The 21,992-nt window shown below is 42.7% G+C and overlaps 2 protein-coding genes across 2 annotated transcripts in view; both read left to right on the plus strand.

Annotated features, from left to right (window-relative positions):
* The window catches only part of DOC2B (double C2 domain beta), a 129,756-nt gene extending 119,669 nt beyond the window's left edge, over positions 1–10,087 (plus strand). Inside the window, exons 7-9 of the mRNA XM_074974548.1 lie at positions 2,549–2,630; positions 3,860–3,956; positions 5,145–10,087. Of these exons, the coding sequence (XP_074830649.1) occupies positions 2,549–2,630; positions 3,860–3,956; positions 5,145–5,281 (316 nt within the window). The 3' untranslated portion in view covers positions 5,282–10,087. The remainder of the gene's footprint in view (positions 1–2,548; positions 2,631–3,859; positions 3,957–5,144) is intronic.
* Positions 10,088–14,294: 4,207 nt separating this feature from the next.
* Positions 14,295–19,939, plus strand: LOC142000343 (pinopsin-like). The gene is made up of 5 exons (XM_074974549.1): positions 14,295–14,690; positions 16,122–16,304; positions 16,988–17,133; positions 17,429–17,668; positions 18,777–19,939. Exons 1-5 carry the CDS (start codon positions 14,342–14,344, stop codon positions 18,915–18,917), a joined length of 1,059 nt encoding a protein of 352 aa, XP_074830650.1. The 5' UTR covers positions 14,295–14,341; the 3' UTR covers positions 18,918–19,939.
* Positions 19,940–21,992: the final 2,053 nt, after the last annotated feature.

Raw genomic sequence — 21,992 nt, forward strand, 5'->3', positions numbered from 1 at the left:
CATCAGTCTCGCCCATCCTCCAATTAATTAATCAAAGCTTCAGCAAGAGAAGAGGAGCAACTCACACCACAACATCCCTTAGCTGATTAGGAAACCCACTTGAGAGATAGAAGTCTATTCAAATCCCACCTCAGGAAGCGAGCTGGGGAACTGAACCACATCCTAGGCAAGTATCCAAACCACTGGGGTAGTTTACGTAGAAGGCCTCTGGCTCCTTCCCCCTCTCTCCTCAGTTGGTTGAGGGTGTTAGGCAGCTGCCTAACTCTCTCACAAGAAACAGTTTAGACCCCAAAGTCCCCTGCCTCCAGGAGAGGGGATCCTGTGTGGCTCACAGGCACTAACCTCTGTGAAAGGCAGGACTTAGTACCCACCCCTCTCAGCATCTCCCAGTGGCTAGCTCAGGCAGTTCCCTGCCTAGAGCGCTGGCTTTTGTGGGTCCTGTTTTTAGGTCACTATCTCTCCCCCTTCAGTGAAGAGGGAGCCTAAGTGCCTAACTCAGTCTTTGGGGAGCCTGTTGTTGCTCTAGTGATTTTCTGGGCATCTAAAAGTTAGGTGTGGCAATATTCAGCGTAGCCATCCCTAAGTCCCTTTGTGGATCTGGGCCACAGTGCTGAGACCATGTCTACTTGGTCCATAGCACAGTGACTGTAAGGGAGCTGAGAATGGGCATGTCATAGGCATATAGCCCTGAGACCAGAGGAGAGGAGTTGCTGAGAGTGCGCATGCTCATTTCATACCACAAACAACTTACTAAGACCAAAAAATCTGAAAACGGGCATGCTTTGTGACTGCCACAAGCACTGAGACCAGGCCAGGGAACTGAGAACAAGCAGCCTCACTGCATGCCATAAACACAAAGCCCTGAGCCTGGGAGTTGGGGTATCCAAATGTGTGCATGTGAGAGGCATTCTGAAGCTCCCCTCCCCCCCCACACTTTTCCTGGTTGGGGGGTGGGAACGGAGAGGGCAGCAGGAGAAGAGCTTTAAACTCTGTCTCCAGACACTTCTCTGGGTGCTCAGCTGCTGTCTTCAACCATCTCTTTTTTTCCTATGCCACTGAAAGCTGAAATAGTCACATCCCCTGACAGCGTAAGAGCTGGCACCATCAGACACATGGCCAGTCCCAGCTCCAACGCCACTCTAGGCACTGGAATGAAGCTCTTCTTTTGGACAACCCCCGTTTTGAAATAGAATTAATCTACCATGAGAATAGAGCATCCTCAAGTGTTGCTTTGGTAATGGTGTTAACACAGCAATCAATCACATTTCTGTGCAATATGTTTTCTGCTTTTTACTTAATTGCTTTTTATGAATGGAGTGTTTTTCATAAAAATAAATCCTTGCATTTTTTTTTTTAAGTGCGCATCAGCTTTGGCTGCATATTCTCCAAAGTAACATAAGTCCCTGTTTATTACCACACAGTCATTTTGGCAGTTGCCTATTGTGCTAACACAAACAGTAGATTATGGCTTCAGGGCATGACTAAGAAGCAGGAGCCGTTAGAAAAGTATGCTGTTTTCATGCATAAATCCTAAATCTGAGTGAGATACAGAAAACATGAGAGGAAAACAGAACTGATTTTTAAAGGCGCAGTGTCAACTTTAACTACGTTTAACTCTTTGTGAATCTTAGAAGATTTCAGGCTCAACATCTTCTTCCCGTATGATTTTATTTTTCTTTGCTGTGTGAAACACGCATGTAAACAGCAGAGCAAATTGGCTACATGCAAAGTGCTGTCCAGTATATTTGTTCCTGCTGCCCTCTTTGAGTTGAGGGGATGCTTGTAACATTCGTAGGTAAAATATGGTTCAGGCATAAATGTGGGGTTTTTTAAAGTGAGTATTTCTTTAGAAGGCAACATGACCTTTAGAAGGCAGCAGGACAGAGCACTGAACTGGGACTCTGGGAACCCAACTCAAGATTTTTGAATGCTTGGGGATGGCAGTACTGATGTCTAATCTCTCTCATTCATAAATGTTCTTTGTATCTCAGCAAGGATCTAGATTTGTGCCACTGGACGTGGACTGGTACTCTACTTTAGAGTCTTTGATGCATGGCTACCTAGGATTTAAGCCAGCATTTCTGGAGGCAGGAATTATTCAGAGCACACTTGTGCTGTGCATGCAGTTCTAGTGGCCTCTAGGGACTGGAGTGTGGTATAACCATTGCACTATGAGAAGGTGTATAGTAGAATCTGAACAGCTGCTCAGCTGAGTTGAAGCAGTGCCTCTTTTTAACGCCAGAGGCCAATGTACTACTTTCCACTGCTGCACTGGCTACTTTCCACCGCTGCAATGACTTTCACTCAAGGATCTCAAAGAACGTTAACCACGGTAGGTAAAAAATAATACCACCGTTTTACAAAACAGGAAGCCATAGCTCAAGGCAGGCCAGTAGTTTACCTGTGGTCACACAGTGAGTCACCAGCAAAGCTGGGAATACAATTCAACTGATTGTGGGAACAACTTAGGTCAAACTTGTAAAAAAGAGATTCTGACTGTCAGCTAGATGGCTGTGTGTTCTGATCAAGGTCTTTATTATAATTACAGCTACTTGAAACCAGATGAGGACAAGAAATCAAAGCACAAGACTGCAGTGAAAAAGAAAACACTAAATCCTGAATTCAATGAGGTACTTTTGCACCACACTGTATTTGATAGCTGCTCTCTCTGATGAGCGCCTCACATATCAAGAGGATAGGTCTATAAATCACATCAGTTTCCCCTGCTGCGGGACATCCAATCATATTCTGCCTCTGCTTGCCTTACTAAATACTTCTATTGCAATCTGAGCAGTGAATAAACACCCTTCCTCTGGCACTCCTGGCTGGGATCCTTGCATCTGCCACCCCAGTGGGTCTGGTGTAGAGGCACCTTATCCCCATCTCAGTTATGGAAGTGGACACAAGTCTGGTTTATGCAGTTGTATTTTTCACAAGAGCTCAGTGAGGATGAGGGTGGTTATCTAGCCTGGCTCATTGTGGTGCAGCAGGGTGCACAGGATTTGCTTTATCTGCTTTGATACTTCTATGGCCCCACCTCCATCACCATCACCTCCGAGCACCTAACCATCTTTAATGGATTGATTCTCCTCACTTCTGTGAGGTAGAGAAGTGCTACTATCTTCATTTTACATGCTGGAAACTGAGCCCCAGATCCTGAGTGGTATTTAGGTGTTTAACAGCAGGGTCAGGGCCTAAGTGACTTGCCCATGATCATGCAGGAAGGCTATAGTAGAGCAGCAAATTGAACCCAGGTCTCCCAAGTCCCAGGCTTGTGCACTAACCACTGGATAATCCTTTCTCTCATTCACCTATTTCTGTTAATGCAGGTGAAAAAGAAACCTTGCAGTGCACCACTTGCTAGGTCTCTCCATGGTAGGACCACCTGGAATGGCCGATGAGCGTTAGTCATATACAATTAAAGCCCTCTCCTCCTCAATTGCCCGTGACACAGAGCATAAGCATTGGCTCATGATTCACCTCCCTTTGCATATGTTTAGTCATTGTTAAATGAGAATTTTCCTGGCCCAGAAAACAAATGACACCAAGGGACATATGCAGTGATCCCAGTAAGTAGATGCAATTCTTTATGCACTAGCTCCTCAGAGCCAACTGCTTCTATTCCTGGCCTACCGCTCCTCTGTTCCATCCAGCTGACATGCTCTGCAAGCCACTCAGTCAGTCCTATTAAATAGCACCTTCAAACCTTCCTTGTTGCTGTAGCTTACAAGCATTTCCTGTGAAACATTTTGATCCTGCATTGAGGATGCTCTGTAAAACCACACTGCACTGCGCTAGCATAGCTAGGGTTTTGGAGATGACATGTTGCCTCCTGAATTCGATCTCTTCTCCCCAACAGGAATTTTGTTATGAAATAAAGCATGGTGACCTAGCAAAGAAGACCTTAGAAGTCACTGTGTGGGATTATGACATTGGAAAATCAAATGATTTTATTGGTAAGTAAGATGCTCTTGAAGTAAGTTTAAAGCTGCTTTGGGCATGTGCCCTTTAACATAAATCAACTAAGGGCTTGTCTGTATGACCACTTAGCTTATGGCAAGCGGGGGTAGAAATCTGTCGCACACTAGCCTGCCCACATGCACCCTGCTGCCACACACATAAATTCTGTTGTGCACTTTGCTACCTTGCTTTGAAATGGGAGTAGATTAAAGTACCCCAGTGAACTTGTGTGGCAGGCGGGTGTAATTCCCATGCACTAAGCATTCATGTAGACAAGCCCTTACGCTCAGCTCTGGCTTCCCACTCTGCTGTAGGACGAGCCTGTCTCCATCCACCTTGATTTTCAAAGCCTTTTCTTCTGAAAGCCAGAGACGAGTGAAAGTGGAGGCTTAATATGTCTTTGTTGAATGCAAAGGCTTCAAACCACCTTTGCAGTATTTAGAGGTCATTTTGTTTGTGGCCATAATGATTTATGGCCAAGGAGAATTCATTACCTCCTTATGCCTTCGGAATGAGAGGGGCATTTGCAGTCCCGCTCTGGGCCATCCTTAAAAAAGGACAGGCTGTTCCAGCTTCCATGTTTGCTTCCCTGAGCATAGAATACTTTGGCATGTGATTTAACTGGCTTTCCATTTCTTGGTCAGATTCTAGCCCAACCCCTCCCCCCACGCTAAGAGACCTGTTAAATCAAGATGGATACTTCTAGGGCAACAAATTAGACAAACAAATCACTTGTAATTTGACATTGTCGAGAGTATTAAACTCAGAGGATGGGGGCAGCACCATAAAGGCAGTATGGGACAGAGCCAAGCCCGTTAGCCGTGCTTGAAAGATGTACTCCTTCCTCCACGCCCAGCTCCAAGTGAGTGGGGCCAGGATAATCTAGCCAGGAAGCTTTCATCTACCCAGTGATTGTGCCCGCTAGCAGCCGCCACCCATCCACCCACACTAAAAGGAAGAAAATGTACCTGTGTGTGAGAGTGAGGACTCCCTTGCCACTTGCCCTTCTAAACAACTGTTTCCAATAGTTACCAAGGAGCATGGAAAGCTTTGCAATGTCACACTGCATATATCTCACTGGATAGCTGAACAAATGTCAGTAACAGACTTCTCTGTCTGTCTTTACTGGCATAGCTTGGCTTACCTCTGTGGAATGAGCTGACTGTCTCTCTCTCTGTGCTAAGGTGGAGTAGTGTTAGGAATTAATGCCAAAGGTGAGCGGCTGAAGCACTGGTTTGATTGCCTGAAAAACAAGGACAAGAAAATAGAGCGCTGGCACACACTAACAAACGAGCTGCCAGGGGCCATCCTCAGCGATTGACCCTAAAGACAGGCCCGGGACCCTGAAGATAGCCCAGCTCTCTCTCTCTCACAACCAGAACCAGGAACAATTCATGCCTTTGGACTTCTAGTTTACTTACTACATTTAAAAGGATACTAAGTCAGCAAGAAAGAGTGGCTTGGTAAATTCCAACTGATGGTCAGACTGCAGGGAAATACCACTGAACAAGACACAATTGATTTTCTCTGTTCAGTGGGTGCGATCCCCTCGGGTTTTCTCCCAGGTGTCTCTGAGCACCCCCTCTCTCCAACACACACATACACACGGTCAATTGAGAGAAAAAATGGCCTGCATGCACTAGAATTGTGACTTATTTACTAACTATTTGATATACTGAATTATCTTCTTGCTGCCTTGCAAAATGAATGGATCACTTTTTGTTTGTGTAGCTACTATGGGCAAAAAGCATTATTAAATGGAACTGTTTTACTAAGGCGACTGTGCCACATTTCTGGTTGTCAGTTTCTGTGGTTTGGGCCCGAACAGTCGAAATGCACTTAAACATCACGGTTTGAAATGATCATCTTCTCCAATAATCGATGAGGACTGTTTGCTTTTCTTTCAGAAATGTAATGCTTGTCCTGTCTGATAATCTATATGAAGTATACCAGTATGCTAAAAGGGCTGTGCAGCTATATAAGGCTATATATATATATATATATATACACACACACATACTTCCTTATATACAGTAGGCACTTGCAGCCTCACCAGGAATAATATAAGGCTTCACATTTGTTAAGAGAAGTTTTGATATTTAAGAAAGATCAGAAAATCAACAGACCATTCCATTCCAGCACTTACTCTTGCTCTGTTACAGACAGTGGGACTTCACACTAGCACTTCCATGCAGCTGCTATTTTTAGGAAACCATGAATCTGCCTTTCTTCCTGTCAACTACACAGCTGGTTTGAACAGGACTATTTTTCAATGAAACTTACCTTCAGATTTTACTTTTAGTGCAGACATTTCATTCAGGTTAGTGAGAATGAGCAGAACCCCCAAAGACTTGCCACCAGCTAGAAGGGCAAGAGGAGGCAGATTTGATGCTACAGTAAGTGCCATGGGTCAAATTCTGCCTTTGATTACATGCACACAACCTTCATGGACTCCAGTGGGCATTGCACACGTGTTAGGGACAGAGAATTTGGCTTTGTCTCTTCCTTTATTCAGCCTTCTTAACAGTGTATATAACTCCCCAGGTAGGCCAATTATCCATTCCCCTCTACAAATCTGTTCTTTGCATCTGGGCTGGCTTCAGTCAGTGTCCAAAGACTTAGGCCCTGATTTTGCCCCACTGACATCATTGGTAGTTTTGTGGGAACATAATCAATCCCTGGTGGAATGTGCAAGGGACAACTGCAAGTCTGAGTTATTGAGAGTGATCCAATCTAATAAAAAGTTGGTTCTAGAATCTCTCCCGCTACCAAACACATAGCTCCCAAACCAAAATTCTCTACTCTGTCACAGTCACACCATACACTGGATCAAAGTTTCCTCTCTTCCTTTCATTAACCACACTGTTCTATTTTCCTAACCTTGTCCAAGACAGTTCACAGGTTTTTCTGCAAACACAAGAAGTCACAAATGAGCTAAACTAACTGCAAAATGCTGCATGTTGTCAGAATTTTCAGAAGCCTTTAACCCATGCGTTATTGAAAAGGTCCATAGTTACATTCAAGTCTTTACTCTCTACTACGTAGTAGTTCATAAACATGTATTTTGGGGCTGAAGGTCACTTTTTGGCAACAATCAGATCTGTTTAGACCTACATTTATTTTTCAAAGTTATAATAATAGTACACCTTGTTAGATATGGGAAAACCTTCTTAGGGTCTTTTTAACAATGTAATATTTGTAGTGAATTATGCAGATATGCATGAATTTTATTTGAATGCCAACAGTATGTCAAGTTAGATGATCTCACCAATTCCCTCTTGCCCATGTATGTTACTTTTCCAGCACTTTAAAATATAGCAGGATATTTAGGGCTTGATTTCAGAAGTGCTGAGCCCCCACAGCTCTCACTGGCGTCCATGGGAGCTGCATGTGTTCAAGGGCTCTGATAATGAGGCTCTTAGAATGGCCAGGAATAATAGGGACTCTCCCTTTTTGTCAGTTATTTTAAAAGTACCATTTGTTTAAGCATATATTTTGCCATAACACTGGTTTATGCCTAATGTGGAGTGGGACATAATGTGTGCATTTTTTCATTTTGTATTGAAGTCTTTTTTAACTGGGCTGTATATATAAATTGCATGCAAGATGGTGGTTGTCATGCAAGAACTTGTTAAATGTTTGATACCAATGTTTTGCTACAATGTGAAGGCTGCAGTAATTGTCCTTAACTGCATCCTACAACAATTTTGTATTTCAGTATTATCTATGTGTACTTTTTGTTGGATTTGTTAATATTTATAAATAGAACCCAAAATAAAAAGGAAAAAAAAGGTGAATTCTAAAGGTTCAGCTCTGAGTCTCCCCCTATTTGTACAGTTATCGCTCAGTCCACAATGCCGCATTTTAAACTCTCAGATGCTGGAATGACAATGAACATGACACAGACTTTCACCTCCTTTGAGGTTGTGTCAATTTTCACAGGCGCTAGACGAATCGTTTAGGATTTTATGCACTTTTTTTTATGATCTTAACTTTTCAGAGCACTTCAGGGGCAAAAATTGCTCAGCAGCAGCTGATTCTACCTGGAAAAAAATGTTTTTTGCCAGTTGTAAAAACAAAGGGCCAAATCCTGCTTGTTTTACTCATGTGGTAATCCTACTGAAGTCAGCTGAGTGAAGAGCAGGATCTGGCTTCCAATTTGTATTGGGACAATGTTGGAATGTTACAAGTGCATCACGAAAAAATGCTATTGTTTTGCTTCTTTAGGATTGTTTTACAAGGCATACTGACCCCTGACAGAAACTCAGAGTAGATATTCTCTGTGACATTACAAGTACCTGCTGGGTTCAAAAAGGGTTATGAATCCACATGGGGGATAAGCAGCAGAAGCAGATGAACTAAGCAACAAGAGGTATTTCCTAGTGGGGGAAATCAAAGGTGCAAAATTAAAACCCAGAGTAGAACTAGCTAGTGGATTTATTTCTGGAGTTGGAACATCTGCATTTTAATCTCAGCTCTGCCTGTGGCTTGCTGTGTGGCCTTGGGTAAAGTCACTCAGCCACTCTGCCTCTGCTTCCCCATCTGTAAAACGGGGATATTTATCTACCTCACTGGGGCCTTGTGAGGTTTGTACATCGCTTTGAAAATTTAAAGCACTACAATTGTGTGGAAAAACCCTGAGTGGGGTTCAGAGGTTTCCAGTAGTGTCACTAAAAGGAGTTATTTAGTAACATTACCAGGGAGGCATTTTAAAAGGAATATGGCTACTCTGGGAGTGCTTCAGTGCATGGGTTTTTTTTAGCCAAATGGTACAACACGCTCTGTGGCTCTTAAGATGATTGATAAATAATATTTCCAATATGCATCAAGGAATGCAGTGACAAATTTGTGAATTTGCTGTTCAAATAAAAGCTACATAAAGGAGCAAGGAAATATTTCTAAAGTCATTTTATCCAAAAGATGAGATTACAGCTACCTGTGGAATTCCACTTTCAGCTGAGTTCTGTAGATTTGGAAGATTTAACTTTATTTGCCAAGGGTTTATATTCAGAGTTCAAGACGGTGAGTAGCTAAATTGGTACCAGAGGTGAAGATCCTATTTAAAGGGTGGCATCTAGCTTAGGGAGCACTGGCTCTTTAACAATACTAGCCTTTTTTATTCAGCATCTCAAAATGAAGGCAGTAGCTTTGAATTTCAAACCTCCTACTGAATATTCCCAAGAGTCCCTTCTCATGAGTCCTTCTTTGTTACCAAATATCAAACTGCATGTGTTTTCCCATCAGTGTACATAGGACCAACTTATCAACTGCCTAGCCTAATACAGGATATGCAACTAAATGTATACTAGATTTGGACACTTATCTCATCTTGGCTAGCTGTCCTCCGTTTGTTGCAAAGTGCGTGATTGTGTTCTTACAAAAAACAGCTCCAGTTGCAAATCAGAAGTTTATGTGGTAATGCTCAGCACTGTTAACTGCTTCCTGTATTCATGCTCTCTATAGACAAAGAAATAACTGAGCATTAAGTTTTTCTTGATATTGTTTAAAATGAGCTAAATGACAACAAAAAAATTCAGTGTCTATGTTTACACAGCTGCCCCAAATGCATTGCAGTTTCTAACAGTTAGTGATTTTCCAGCCAACCACAGCAGATTCTCAGCTATTCAATAGTCAGCTCCATAATGCAGATATTTACTGGATTTTGCAGTAAGTATGTTTTTAAAAACTGACAGACTGAATGGCCATTAACACTGCTCCAAACCTTGTTTCCCCTCCCATCTGCCCCACCCAAAGTGTCTGCCTTTCAGCTTTTAATCCAAAACCTGTTTTGGTCTAAGGACAGCTTCATGTACTAGAATTCCCCAGCTAGTACCTTGGGACAAATTTACCACATACAGCAGGAGAAGGTTGTTTTTTGTAATTTTCTTACTTGTGTCTAATACTCCTGCACCCTTATTCTCTGTGACCTCCATGTTTCTCCTGAGAATAGGGGAGATGCTTAGGTCTTGACTTGCATAGTAAAACTGGTTGGCTGGCGTTTTTATTGCAATCCTCTGTGTTTGTATCAATATTTGGTTGTAACTTCAAAGGTTTTTGGACTGAATTTATGAAGTAGGGAAGAGCATGCATTGTATTTAATGTACTAGGTTTGACTTGTCTTTTTAACAAAGTTAAAATAAAGAATGCTTATGCATTGGCTTTGGCATATACTATTCAAATCAAGATCTCCCCTCCTACAGTCCATTTTGGGTAATGCTCCCATATACCAAAGTTCCCAAACCTATTCCTGTTTCGTATTTGCTCATTCACACACGAGAATTAATATTTCCAGTACAGAACGTGCGTGCCCAGAACCAGCACTACCTGCTGTATATCAGAGCCACTGAAAATATATTTCATATGTAAAAAATTACTGAGTGCCTGTTTCACAGTGTCATACCTGTCACACTGGTGAATAAGATGCTACATATTAAATGTCACAAATAATTTGATAAAGTCACCTTAAAATATCAGATTATATTTAATTCCATTGCACAATCACAACTCCATCTGCCAGATCCTCAGTTTGTGTAAATCAAAGTAGCTTCACTCAAGGTAATTGCACTGTACCTATTTACACCTGCTGGGGATCTGGCTCCTGGGTAGACAGAACTTAAAAGGCTTAATTAATAATATTAATGATATTGTGGTAGCACGTAGGAGCCCCAGTCCTGGATCCCACTGTGCTAAGCGCTATACAAGCACAGAACAAAAAGATGGTCCCCACCCCAAAGAGAAAACAATCTAAGTACACTGTACTGCATTCCCTGCCTACTCAACCCCACCAGAGACTTTGAGGGTGCAAGGCAGTCAGAAGCTGACCTTTCAGCTATGTAAAATGTTGATTTGTGAACATACAGAGACTCAAGAAATAGACTCTACCTACCTTCCATAGAGCTAACGCAGTTAGAGACACTGTTGCCTAGTGGATAAAGCACTGGAATGAGACTCAAGGGACCTAGGTTCTATTTCTGTCTCTGCTACCGACCTACAGGCTGATATTGGGAAAGTCACTTCCCCTATCTGTGCCTCAGGATCCCCAACTGTAAAGTAGGGACAATGATACTGACCTGTTGAGATCTATGGAGGTATTATTTATACAAAGCCATGTTTTCAAACCAGCCTTTGGCACTGAATAATTTGCAGGCATTTTACAAGCCTGTTTTGCAGAAGAAAGTCAATAGAAGCACCAAGTGTGCGTGTGTGGCGGGGGGGGTTGCAATTTCAAATACAAGGTTTGTGACTCCGTGCAACGACTGGTTTGCAATTCAGGGGGGGAATCACTAGAAGAGAACATTTAGGCTCAATAGCAGAAAAAATACCCTAACATCAAGATCTCATTGACTGTGCAAAACTCTCCAAGGGGAAGTGGGAGAAGCCCCATCACTTGAAATATTTAAAACTGTACTAGACAAGTAATAATAGCAGTGAACACTCCGTAATAGTGGGCGGGGAGCATTAATGTTGCAGATATCTTTTCACGTGCCCATTGACATTTTCACAGTACAGTAACAAACTCTAAGGAGGATGTTTTCAATAGTACCCAAGGGACTTAGGCGCACAAATCCCATTCAAAGTCAGTGAAGACGTTGCTCCTTTTGAAAACCTCCCCAACTAATGCTGCCACGTTGCATTTAGCTTGTATTCTGCTCTGTCTCTCTTTTCCTCCCCAGCGGGTTTAGACAATAAATCTCACTTTAATCAGATCATTAGAACAGCTCCCTAGATTTGTGGTATCCATGTCAGTCTAGGTAATGCATTTCATATATATTCTTTTCAATTCAGTTCTAACCTGTGACCTCTATTAAAAACATTGAAGGCCCAATTGTGCTGCAACCTTACCCACCTAAAATTCCCATTTACGTCATTTGGTAGCTTTGGGTGCAGAATTGGGCCCTCTGCTCTGTTCTTTCCTTGCTGTTTGTTAGGGCTTGTATACACTGGCAAGTAGCAGCGCTGCAACTTTCTCGCTCAGGGATGTGAAAAAACACCCCTCCGCCATGAGTGCAGCAAGTTGCAGCGCTGTAAAGCGCCAGTGTAAACAGTGCCCCAGCGCTGGGATCCGTGCTCCTTGTGGCAGCACTTTAGCATTGCCAGTGTAGACTAGCCCTTAATATACAGTCAGGAAGAAACTGAAGGGCTTCAAAGGAAACTATACATTGCACAGTTGTGAGATACAAAGGAGAAGATGGTCTAATTAAGGCACTGAACTGGGACTCAGCAAGGTGGATTGGCTGCCTGGTTCTGTCACAATCATTCCTGTGTGATCTTGGCCACATCACTTAAGCACAGTGTCTCAGTTACCCTCCCTGCCCTGTAAAATGGAGACAATTGTTCCTTTCTTCACAGGAATGCTGGGGGCTAAGATCAGTAACAGGTGTGAGATGCTCAGACACTACCGTGATGAGCATCAGAGAAACATCTAACAGTAAAGTTAGACATCTACAGTTGCAAACAGAGTGCTAGTGGCCATTTAGAAACCTAACTAGGCCCCAAGTTTGAGCACTGGGTCCACCGAGACCAAAGGGTTGGTTAGTGTGTGTTTCACTATCCATAGCTTCCTGAATAGCAAAACTGATTTACCCAACCTCATTTATCTCTCTCATTAATTTTACACCTACACTGGTATTAAAAGACAAATACACAGTCAGCAAGAGCATATTTCCTGGCAAGCACTTGCGGACTACAGTAACTCAGCCAGAAGTTAGAAGTCTATTACAGGGATGAGTGGGTGAGGTTCTGAGGCCTGCAATGTGCAGGAGGTCTAGCTTATTATGATGGTCCCCACTGACCTTAGCGTGAGCAGGCCTGCTTTGGGCTCTCGCGCGCTCTCTCTCTCTCTCAGGCTGGACTCTCACACACATACCTCTTATTAACACTCCTCTCACTAGAGTAGGAACACTCCAATCCAAAACACACCAAGGTTGTTTGCTTTAGCTGCAAACCCCTCAGCAGCTGAAGCAGGCTCTGTTCTCAAAAACCCTATTAAAAAAAAACACAAAAAGGAGTCTGCATAAGCAATGGCACAAACTAAAGCACAAACTATATGGGACAGCCTTGTGTGCCCAGCTAGTTTATTACCAAGCTATGAAGCCAGCCCTTCCCTGGTTTACAATTTTGGCCATATTTATGAGCCATAAACTGCTCTCTGTGCCTGACCTTTCAGCCAGAGAAGAGCTGAACGGCTTCTTTCCACGGTGGCCCCTTAAAAGAATTCACCCCAGTGTTAGTACATTTTGGGGCTTCCTGGCATCAATTCCCAAATGAGCCAAATGCAGTCATGGCCTCTGATTTTGGGATGGGGTGGCAAGTGGTAGGAAATGGAAAATCCAGGGCCTGTGTTAGAACATGATGCCCCCTTTAGAATCACAATTACCCTGTTGCAGTACAGGCAGGCCAGAGAGCCTCTCTGAGCCAAAACCACAGAAGCTCATTTGGGCCCACTGCAGGTCAATATATTGAAAGATGATGTGCTTTCATTTAGGAAACTCTGACCTTCTTGATGACCGTGTGTTCTGTGCGGTCATCAGGGTGCGCCAGCCTAACTTAACACCTAACAAAGAGCCACTGGTGCACAGTCAGCAAGACCATATTTCCTTGCGAGCACTTTAAGCAAAAAAACTCCACTGTCTTTCTCATTAGAGACCAAGTGTATTTATTCACAGCCTTACAACAGCCAGGACGATTCTGCTCCCTGCACCCTTAGAGGGACCCTTAATGCTGATTGGTATAATCTCACTGTTTCCTACTGCTTCATTCCCCACAACTGTTGTTTTAGCCACCTGTTGTCTACAGTTTTATACGTAGATTGCAGACTCTTTGGGGCTGGTCCGCTCTTTGTGATATGTCTGTATTGCACCCAGCTCAATGTGGCCCTGGCCTATTAGGTGCTACTGTCAATACAAATTAACAATAATAATATTACCAGAATTCATGTATTTCAATCCCTGCATTCAGAGCCCAACCCCTGATTGACATGCAAGTGAAATACAACACTGACCATAAGCACACAAGAGATTGTGATCATTTCTATTCCAGGAAACTCATATATGACATTGGTGGGGATTAGGCTCTAAAAAGGCTGTGTTTATAAAAATGTGTCTGCAGCCATTTAACTACATTACTAGAAAAAGCACAATCAGAATCTACTGATTTAAATGATGTAGCTTTCAGCCATCAGATTGTGAGTGACTCTCTATCCCCTTATGATTAAAGAGCTGATTATAAAAACTCTGTATTAAAACACCTTAAGCCTTTTTAATCTACAGATCCTCTTTGGGGTCCCTAAGCCCCTGGTTTTATAAAGAGAGTCCACTGTCCTTTCAGGTAGGTCACCTGCTTTGTCTTTGTGGGTGTAAGTTGTTCATCCCCTTGAAGAGAAATGTATGTTTCAAACACTTCTCAGGTTCCTCTGCAACATGGAACTCCCAGCGCCTTTGATGGTCCACAGTGGCCTCACCTAGCACCCAGAAGCATCTACACATCGGTGGCTGTGCTCATGGGCATCGTAGTGTTTTCTGCCTCCTTTGTGAATGGTTTGGTCATTGTGGTTTCCATCAAGTACAAGAAACTCAGATCCCCACTGAACTACATCCTGGTGAATCTGGCTGTGGCTGATCTGCTGGTGACTTTCTTTGGAAGCACTATCAGTTTCTCGAATAACATCAATGGCTTCTTTGTGCTCGGCAAAAGGGTGTGCAAGTTTGAAGGCTTCATGGTCTCTTTAACAGGTAAGGACGTTTACAGAAATCAGCTGGCTAGTCTCTTTCTCTGTCTTCTGCTCATGCAACTGCACTCGATCTAAAGCTGGTCTAAGAGTAGAGACTATGACATAGCAACTATGGCTCATTAGCTGTCCTTGGCATCAAATGTCTCCTTGCCTCTTCTCAAACCATAGAACAAAGACAGGGCATCATTCATGTTATCATTCCACACGCTCACAGGCATGGAATGGGAGAGCAAGTGCTTACTCACCTGGGGAGTTCAGAACACACTGGTTGAGCAGAGCCTCAGGTTTGGTCTTGCTTAAAACAGGAAAGGAAGAAATAGAACGTTTTTATATCACATGTAATTTATCATAATGCTATATGTCGTGATTGCATCACTTACTGCTGCCCAAGCTGCTAGGTTGGATGTTCATGGGCTAACAAGGCAGAATGGTCAGGTTTTTGGTGATGATACTGGTATAAAAATGAAGACACAAGCTCTCATACATTTTGCTGGGAACAATCAGTGGCCAGCAGAGGTGTGTCTGTGTGGGCAAGGGGCACTGAAACAGGATGCATGGCATTTGCCCTGATGCCATTCCACTCTGCAGCTCTTTTATATCAATTTTTAAAAATATTTTTATGAGCATCAGGAACATGATTCACCAATTCCAGTGTCATGATGGAAACACTCCAGTGGAGAAATTGCATTTCAGACACTCCTGCAGCTGGCGAATCAAACAGAGTACCATACATGGTATTGATATCTGTTAAGGCATCCTAGCTAAACTCCATTGAGAAATGTGAAAACAGCCTTTAAAAATGGAAACTGTAGGAAATACAGTGTATCCTTTCAGACACCCCCAGATTAATTAATAGAGAGTTAAATAAACAAGAAACGCTGGGGGTACTGGGTGCAATCATAAAATAAATAAGAATAAGACTATAGATAAAACTAGATAAATTCATGTAGGATAGGTCCATCAATGGCTATTAGCCAAGATGGGCATGGATGGTGCCACTAGCCTCTGTTTGCCAGAAGCTGGGAATGGGCGACAGGAGATGGATCACTAGATGATTACCTGTTTTGTTCATTCCCTCTGGGGCACCTGGCATTGGCCACTGTCGGAAGACCAGATACTGGGCTAGATGGACCTTTGGTCTGACCCAGTGTGGCCGTTCTTATGGTAATCAAAATACGATGTTATTGTGAAAGATTTTTTCCCTGCTGGTTTTGCCCGCTTGCTTGAAATCTCTATTTCAAGCACCTGCAAGACAGCTGCTTGGAATATAGCTCATTCTATGGAGCTGTCCTTACATGGACAAAGTAATATAGCTCAGGAAAACCTGGCACTTCAGATTTAGCAGTTAAGCACAGAAAGCTGCTAGATTATTTAATAGCACAGCAATTTGAAATTTATTCCACACATACTAACCATTAGTGATCTCTCTCAGGCATTGTGGGGCTTTGGTCCTTGGCGATCCTGGCCTTTGAAAGGTATATCGTCATCTGCAAACCCATGGGAGATTTCCGATTTCACCACAAACATGCAGTGATGGGCTGTGCGTTCACCTGGATTTGGTCACTTCTCTGGACAGCCCCACCAATGTTAGGCTGGAGCAGCTATGTGCCGGAAGGTATGAGTGTCACATTCTTCAAAGGAAGCATTCAAGTCTGTAGCTTCAGCAATGGCTGATGGGCACAGTTTTTTCTTCAGTCATTGGTGGAATTTTTTTTTTAAGTATGACATATTTGGGGAGAGACCACAATGATTTTACAGCTGTCTTTGACTGTGTGGCTGTCTTTGTTCTCCAAGTGCTAAGACTCCTTGTTTTCTCATTAATTACAGGGTTTCCTTTCACATGTCACTCTTTAAAAGTTAGCTGCTTATTACAATAAACTGCAGAACATCTATTTTCTTATTATGCATATGCTTAACACAACATCTGATGAACAGAGGAGCAGCAGAGTGCTGTCGCTGACTACAGTCACTGCACCCAGAGTAGCTCAGCAAAATGGCTAAAACACAGAACAAGCCTATTAAAAACCCGTTCATTTAGAAATTTACTTTAATTTTATTATTATGACTCATTGTGGTTTGTTTGTAAATTAATAATAATGGTACTGCCAGCCAGAAATCATCATGGCTGATGCCAGTGTTGTTCGTGTAATTTGGCTGGAATTTGGAGAGCTGCTCTCGGAAAACAGGCACAATTCAGCAAGAACAGTAGATGGTATTTGCTCTTTGTGCCTTTCCCACTGAAGTCCCTGATCATGCTTCAGGATTGTCCTAGCATTGTTTAAAATCTCATTGTTCTAGGTCTGAGAACCTCCTGTGGTCCCAACTGGTACACCGGAGGCAGCAACAACAGCAGCTACATCATGACTTTGTTTATTACCTGTTTCATTATTCCTCTCAGTCTGATCCTCTTCTCCTATACAAATCTGCTGATGACACTACGAGCTGTAAGTACAAAGACATTTCAGTCTGAACAGTCACATGTACTGCTGACACCATTGCAAGCGCAGGTTTTCAGTGTAATTTTTCATGGCTGTTTGTGTGATGTTAAGGTTGATCTCTACACTACAAACAGGCAACTAAACAGGAAGGGAGGATCATGTGGCTAACAAGTGTACCACATACCCATCTGTCCAGCAAATTTTCCCTCAGCCTATGCCATTTTATAGGACATCAGTATTTTCTATAGAATTAGGCAGTGGCATATTAAAGTGCAGGCTGTTTCCCTTACATTGCCTGTAGGTTGCAGCACAACAAAAAGAATCTGAGACAAGTCAGCGAGCCGAGAGGAAGGTGACACAAATGGTGATTGCTATGGTGATGGCCTTTCTTATCTGCTGGCTGCCCTATTCCACCTTTGCCATGGTGGTTGCCACAAACAAAGACATTCCCATCCAACCAACTCTAGCATCACTGCCTTCATACTTCTCCAAAACAGCCACAGTTTACAACCCAATTATCTACATCTTCATGAACAAACAGGTGAGAGCATGAAGATTGTCAGAGAGCAATTGAAAACGAGCCTTCACAGAGCTAGGGGCTTATAGGAATGAAGTGGAATAGCAGTAATGGGGCATTCTAATATAGCATAGCATATCTATCCTATTGGGATTCCTGTCAAATGCTAGATCCCACTGATTGCTTCTTTACAATAGGCAAGGCTAAGGTATAAAATTGAGATGGAGCTTGATTTTCAACCTGGCCTTAACCAGCGATCCTTTTGCATACCCATTATTTTGTAGGGGCGACTGACTAAATTTTGGATCATGAATTGCCTGATTGAGCTTGCACAACAAACAGACAGACGTTTATCAATCAGTTGCCAGTGCCTGCAAAGAGCAGGATCAGGCACTAACCAGTCTGACCCCAACATTATTATTTGCATTCCACGCTGGGCTAGGTATTGTCCACATAGCCCCTGCCTTGGAGGTTTACTATCTACAATGTAATGCAGATTATAAAATCAAGAATGGTGTGGAAAAAGTGAATAGAGAACTGTTATTTCCCCTTTCCCACAATTAAAAAACCAGGTGTCATCTGATGAAATTAAATTCAATACAAACAAGAGGAAGTATTTTTTCACACAATGCACAATTAACCTGTGGAACGCATTGCCATGGGATGTTGTGATGGCCAAAAATACAGCTGGGTTCAAAAAAGAACTAGATAAATTCATGGAAGGTAGATCCATCAATGGCTATTAGCCAGGATGGGCCGGGACACACAACCCCATGCTCAGGGCAACCCTGACTGCCTGAAGCCGGGTGAGGGGGAGACGAGGGTGGATCTCTCCAGCATTGCCCTGTTCTGTACATTCCCCCTGAAGCTCTGGTACTGGCCACCGTTGGACACAGAATACTGGGCTAAATGGGCCATTGGTCTGAGCCAATACAGCAGTTCTTATATGTGTGCCAAAAGCATCCAGGCTGCATCTCACAGGAGCACCACCAACTCACAGGTTACAGCATCTGGGTAAAGCAAAACCTGGTATAGTAGTTTGGCATAAAGGGACCCAGGAGAGGTGTGTTTAGCAGCCTGCCTTCTCTTATCTAGTGAATTTTCCTGTAACACATGTGCTTTCCCCAATTAGTTCCGGGACTGCCTGCTGAAAATGATGTGCTGCAATCGCAACCCGTCAGGGATACAGGAAACCTCTCCTGCTATGCCTGGTGCCCCCAAAGGCATCTCATCAGCCTTGGAGGGATGCGGAAATAAGGTGACTCCATCGTAAACAGTGCAGATGCTTCAATTCCTGCATGGAGGAATGGCAGCTGCCGGCTCCATACATTCGTCTCAGTTTCATTTGGCATAAACACAAAGAGGAGCAAAGAGGCTGGCTATTTTCTAACAGCCCAAATATACACCAGAAAGTAATAAAAAAATTTCTTCTTAGAGCTCCCAATAATATTCACTGTACCCTGCCCTGTCACTGCAAACTTAGATAGAAGGTAAAACACATTCCCTTCAATGGCAGGAAAGCAACCATATTAGAGAGTAAACATCAGAGAGAACAGTTTACACTCCCAATGGGAATAGCCCCCATTCCTAGTTCCTTACCCCCTGGGGGAAGTGCTAAAGCATGATAATGGGGGACCTTTTACTAGGCCAAGGAATAATTAAACTACCAGCTTTAAAGCCCAAAAGAGCACTTCTGCAGTAGTAATCCCATTAGGAAAAGCATAGGCTTCATTTCATTTAAATATATATTTCACTGCACAGAGCAAAACAGGAGAGAGCCCTACACATTTTCAATACACATTATTTTATAGACACAGTAGGATTTGTGTTGGTTGATCCTTTTGTGTAACTTCAAGACAGGCTGTGAACCAATGAAAATTTAACAGGTGTGTTCAAGTGGATTGGGTTAATAAACATCCAGACATTTAAATACCACTGTCTCCTTGTCATGGGCAGTCAATTAGCAAATAAGCAATTAGCAAAGGGCCCCAACAGACAGCAGGGTGTAACCTCCAGTGACCACAACTGGAGTTTTATTTCACATGAAAAATGCCACACTCACTGAGACAAAGGAGAAGATCAATAAGGCAAAAACAAGGGGCCTGAAGCCCAGCAGATTTGTATTTCATTTATAGCTGAGGCAATCAGGAAAGGCCTTAGAGTCATTGATTTTGCAATAAAGGTGAAACAAAGCCTGTAAAAGATTCTGTGTCATGTAACAAAAAAAACACAATAAAGCCACCGGGGCCATAAAGGCTGAGACAACAGCAGAAAGCAAAAGATGCACAACATGAATAGGGAGAAATTCAACAACATTAAACGGATGCGATTTTTCCTCCAATAACCATTACTTGACCTCCTTCATTACATCTAGTGGCTCGAGAACATTGCAAGCACTAGTGTAACATTTTCCAACGTGCTTAAGTGACTTAGGATCCTAAGTCCCACTGAATAAGGGTCTGATTTTTAAAGGTATTTAGGCATCTAAAATGCAAGTAGGAATTTTCAAAAGCACCCAGGTGCCTAGCTCCCAAATACCACTAGACACCTATCTGCATCTTTAGCCACCTAAAAATCTCTGAAAATCTGGCCCAAAGTGCCTAAGATCACTTCTGAAAATAGGCCTTAGGCTCCTCAGTCACATTTGAAAAATGTTACCCCTGCTCTCAAAGGAATTTCCTTTCTGTGTCATGTCATTATGGTTTTTCCTGACAAGAAGATCACTGACCTTCTCTTCCATGACCTTCTAACTGTGGCCTTTGATGTTAGAACACATAAATGAAGGAGTCAGAGGGTAACTGCATGTATAGGTTCACACAATTAAATGGCTCTTACCCCATTATTAGTAATTCCAAATCTGCTGATAATAAGCATCTACAATGGCAACTGCTAAGCCTCTCTCGAGGTGCACAGATTATTATGAAATGTGATTTTTTTTAACCTCTTTAAAAGCTTTAGGAAGGAAAAATTATTTCTATTGTCGTGACGTATTATAATGAATGCCAACTGCACCCAAAGCTGTGTTTCCCTTCTCCTTAGTGAATACAGGTAGGGAACAAAGAGCAATGAGGTAACAAGTGCAAGCGGTAGTTGGGTTCATACCCTCTTTGATGCCACCATTAGATCATTTGCTTTTTCTTGCTTTGCTTCATTCTGGGGGACTCTGGTTATCACATGCCTTTTGCTTAACTGGAGACCTTCTACAATATTATGGCCATGCTAGCTAACCCTTGCAACAAAGCAAAAATGATGCTACTCCATGCATATACTAGATATGTATTTGTGATATTATGCGCTTGCACACACACACACAAATATATATCTATATCCACACACATCCATATGCCCACATTTACCTATGCAGGTATGTCAAATTCAATCCAAATAACTCCTGAATGAAACACTGGGCCAGGTCCTCTGCTGGTGTAATTTATCATAGCTCCCGTGAAATCAAAGGACACTTTGAGTTACACCAAAGGTCTTAATGAAACACTTGACCCAGATGGAGCTATGCCAATTTACACCATCTGAGATCTGTCTCATTATAGTTCATCTTTCTTATGTTAATCTAATTGGGTGAGAGCTTGTGAACCCAGTTTAGTGCTGGCAAATATTTTATATGTTCTCAAACTGGTTCCAGAATCTGAAAAACATTGAGATAAATGCTGATCAGAATGTGCTAATTTAAACCATATCTCCTCTAGGAAATGGACTTTAGTCAGGGGGATTTTTCACAAAGGTTACATCCTTCATCCTTCTTCTGAAGATCCATCACAGTACATAACACATGGGTTCTAGATCCTCAGAGGTATTTAGGTCCCTAACTCCCATTGAAGTGAGGCACTCAGAAGGAAATTAGAATGCTTGGAGGGATAGTGTACAGGCAAATCCTTCTCTACACAGGGCTGGGCTTGGACTAGATGACCAAAGAGCTCTTTGTCAGTCCTGGCATACATAACACTAATGCTGTTCATACTGCACCATGAAAACAAAGGATCTTCTCAAAAAGGAATCCTGGAATTATTTTCCAGAAGCTGTGAACAATCCCACGGATGCTAAAGAGTGCAGAGCCAGACAAATATGCAGCTCTTAGAAAGACTGGTTAACAGTACACACCACAACCATTTGTACCATCTTACAATGGGGCCTATTCTCCCATTCACAGACCCAGGTCTTCCCATTGATGTTTATATGAATTACAGGCACCCAAACTTCATCCAGTCATGGGCCACATTGGCCATTTGCAAGAAGCCTGAGGGGGTGCAGCTTGTCTATGAGATGGAGCTACTCTCATCTATGAGATGAAGCTGCAGCCATGACAGATGACAGGACAGGTCCACACAGACAG

Source organism: Natator depressus, chromosome 17, assembly GCF_965152275.1.
Source record: "Natator depressus isolate rNatDep1 chromosome 17, rNatDep2.hap1, whole genome shotgun sequence".
NCBI classification, from domain to species: domain Eukaryota; kingdom Metazoa; phylum Chordata; order Testudines; family Cheloniidae; genus Natator; species Natator depressus.

Excerpts from the sequence above, each read along its gene's own strand:
- LOC142000343 (XM_074974549.1), top strand. The coding sequence starts at position 14,342 with ATGTATGTTTCAAACACTTCTCAGGTTCCTCTGCAACATGGAACTCCC. Across the intron at positions 16,305-16,987 it reads GAGCAGCTATGTGCCGGAAG|GTCTGAGAACCTCCTGTGGT; the intron begins GTATGAGTGTCA and ends TCATTGTTCTAG. Across the intron at positions 17,134-17,428 it reads TGCTGATGACACTACGAGCT|GTTGCAGCACAACAAAAAGA; the intron begins GTAAGTACAAAG and ends CATTGCCTGTAG.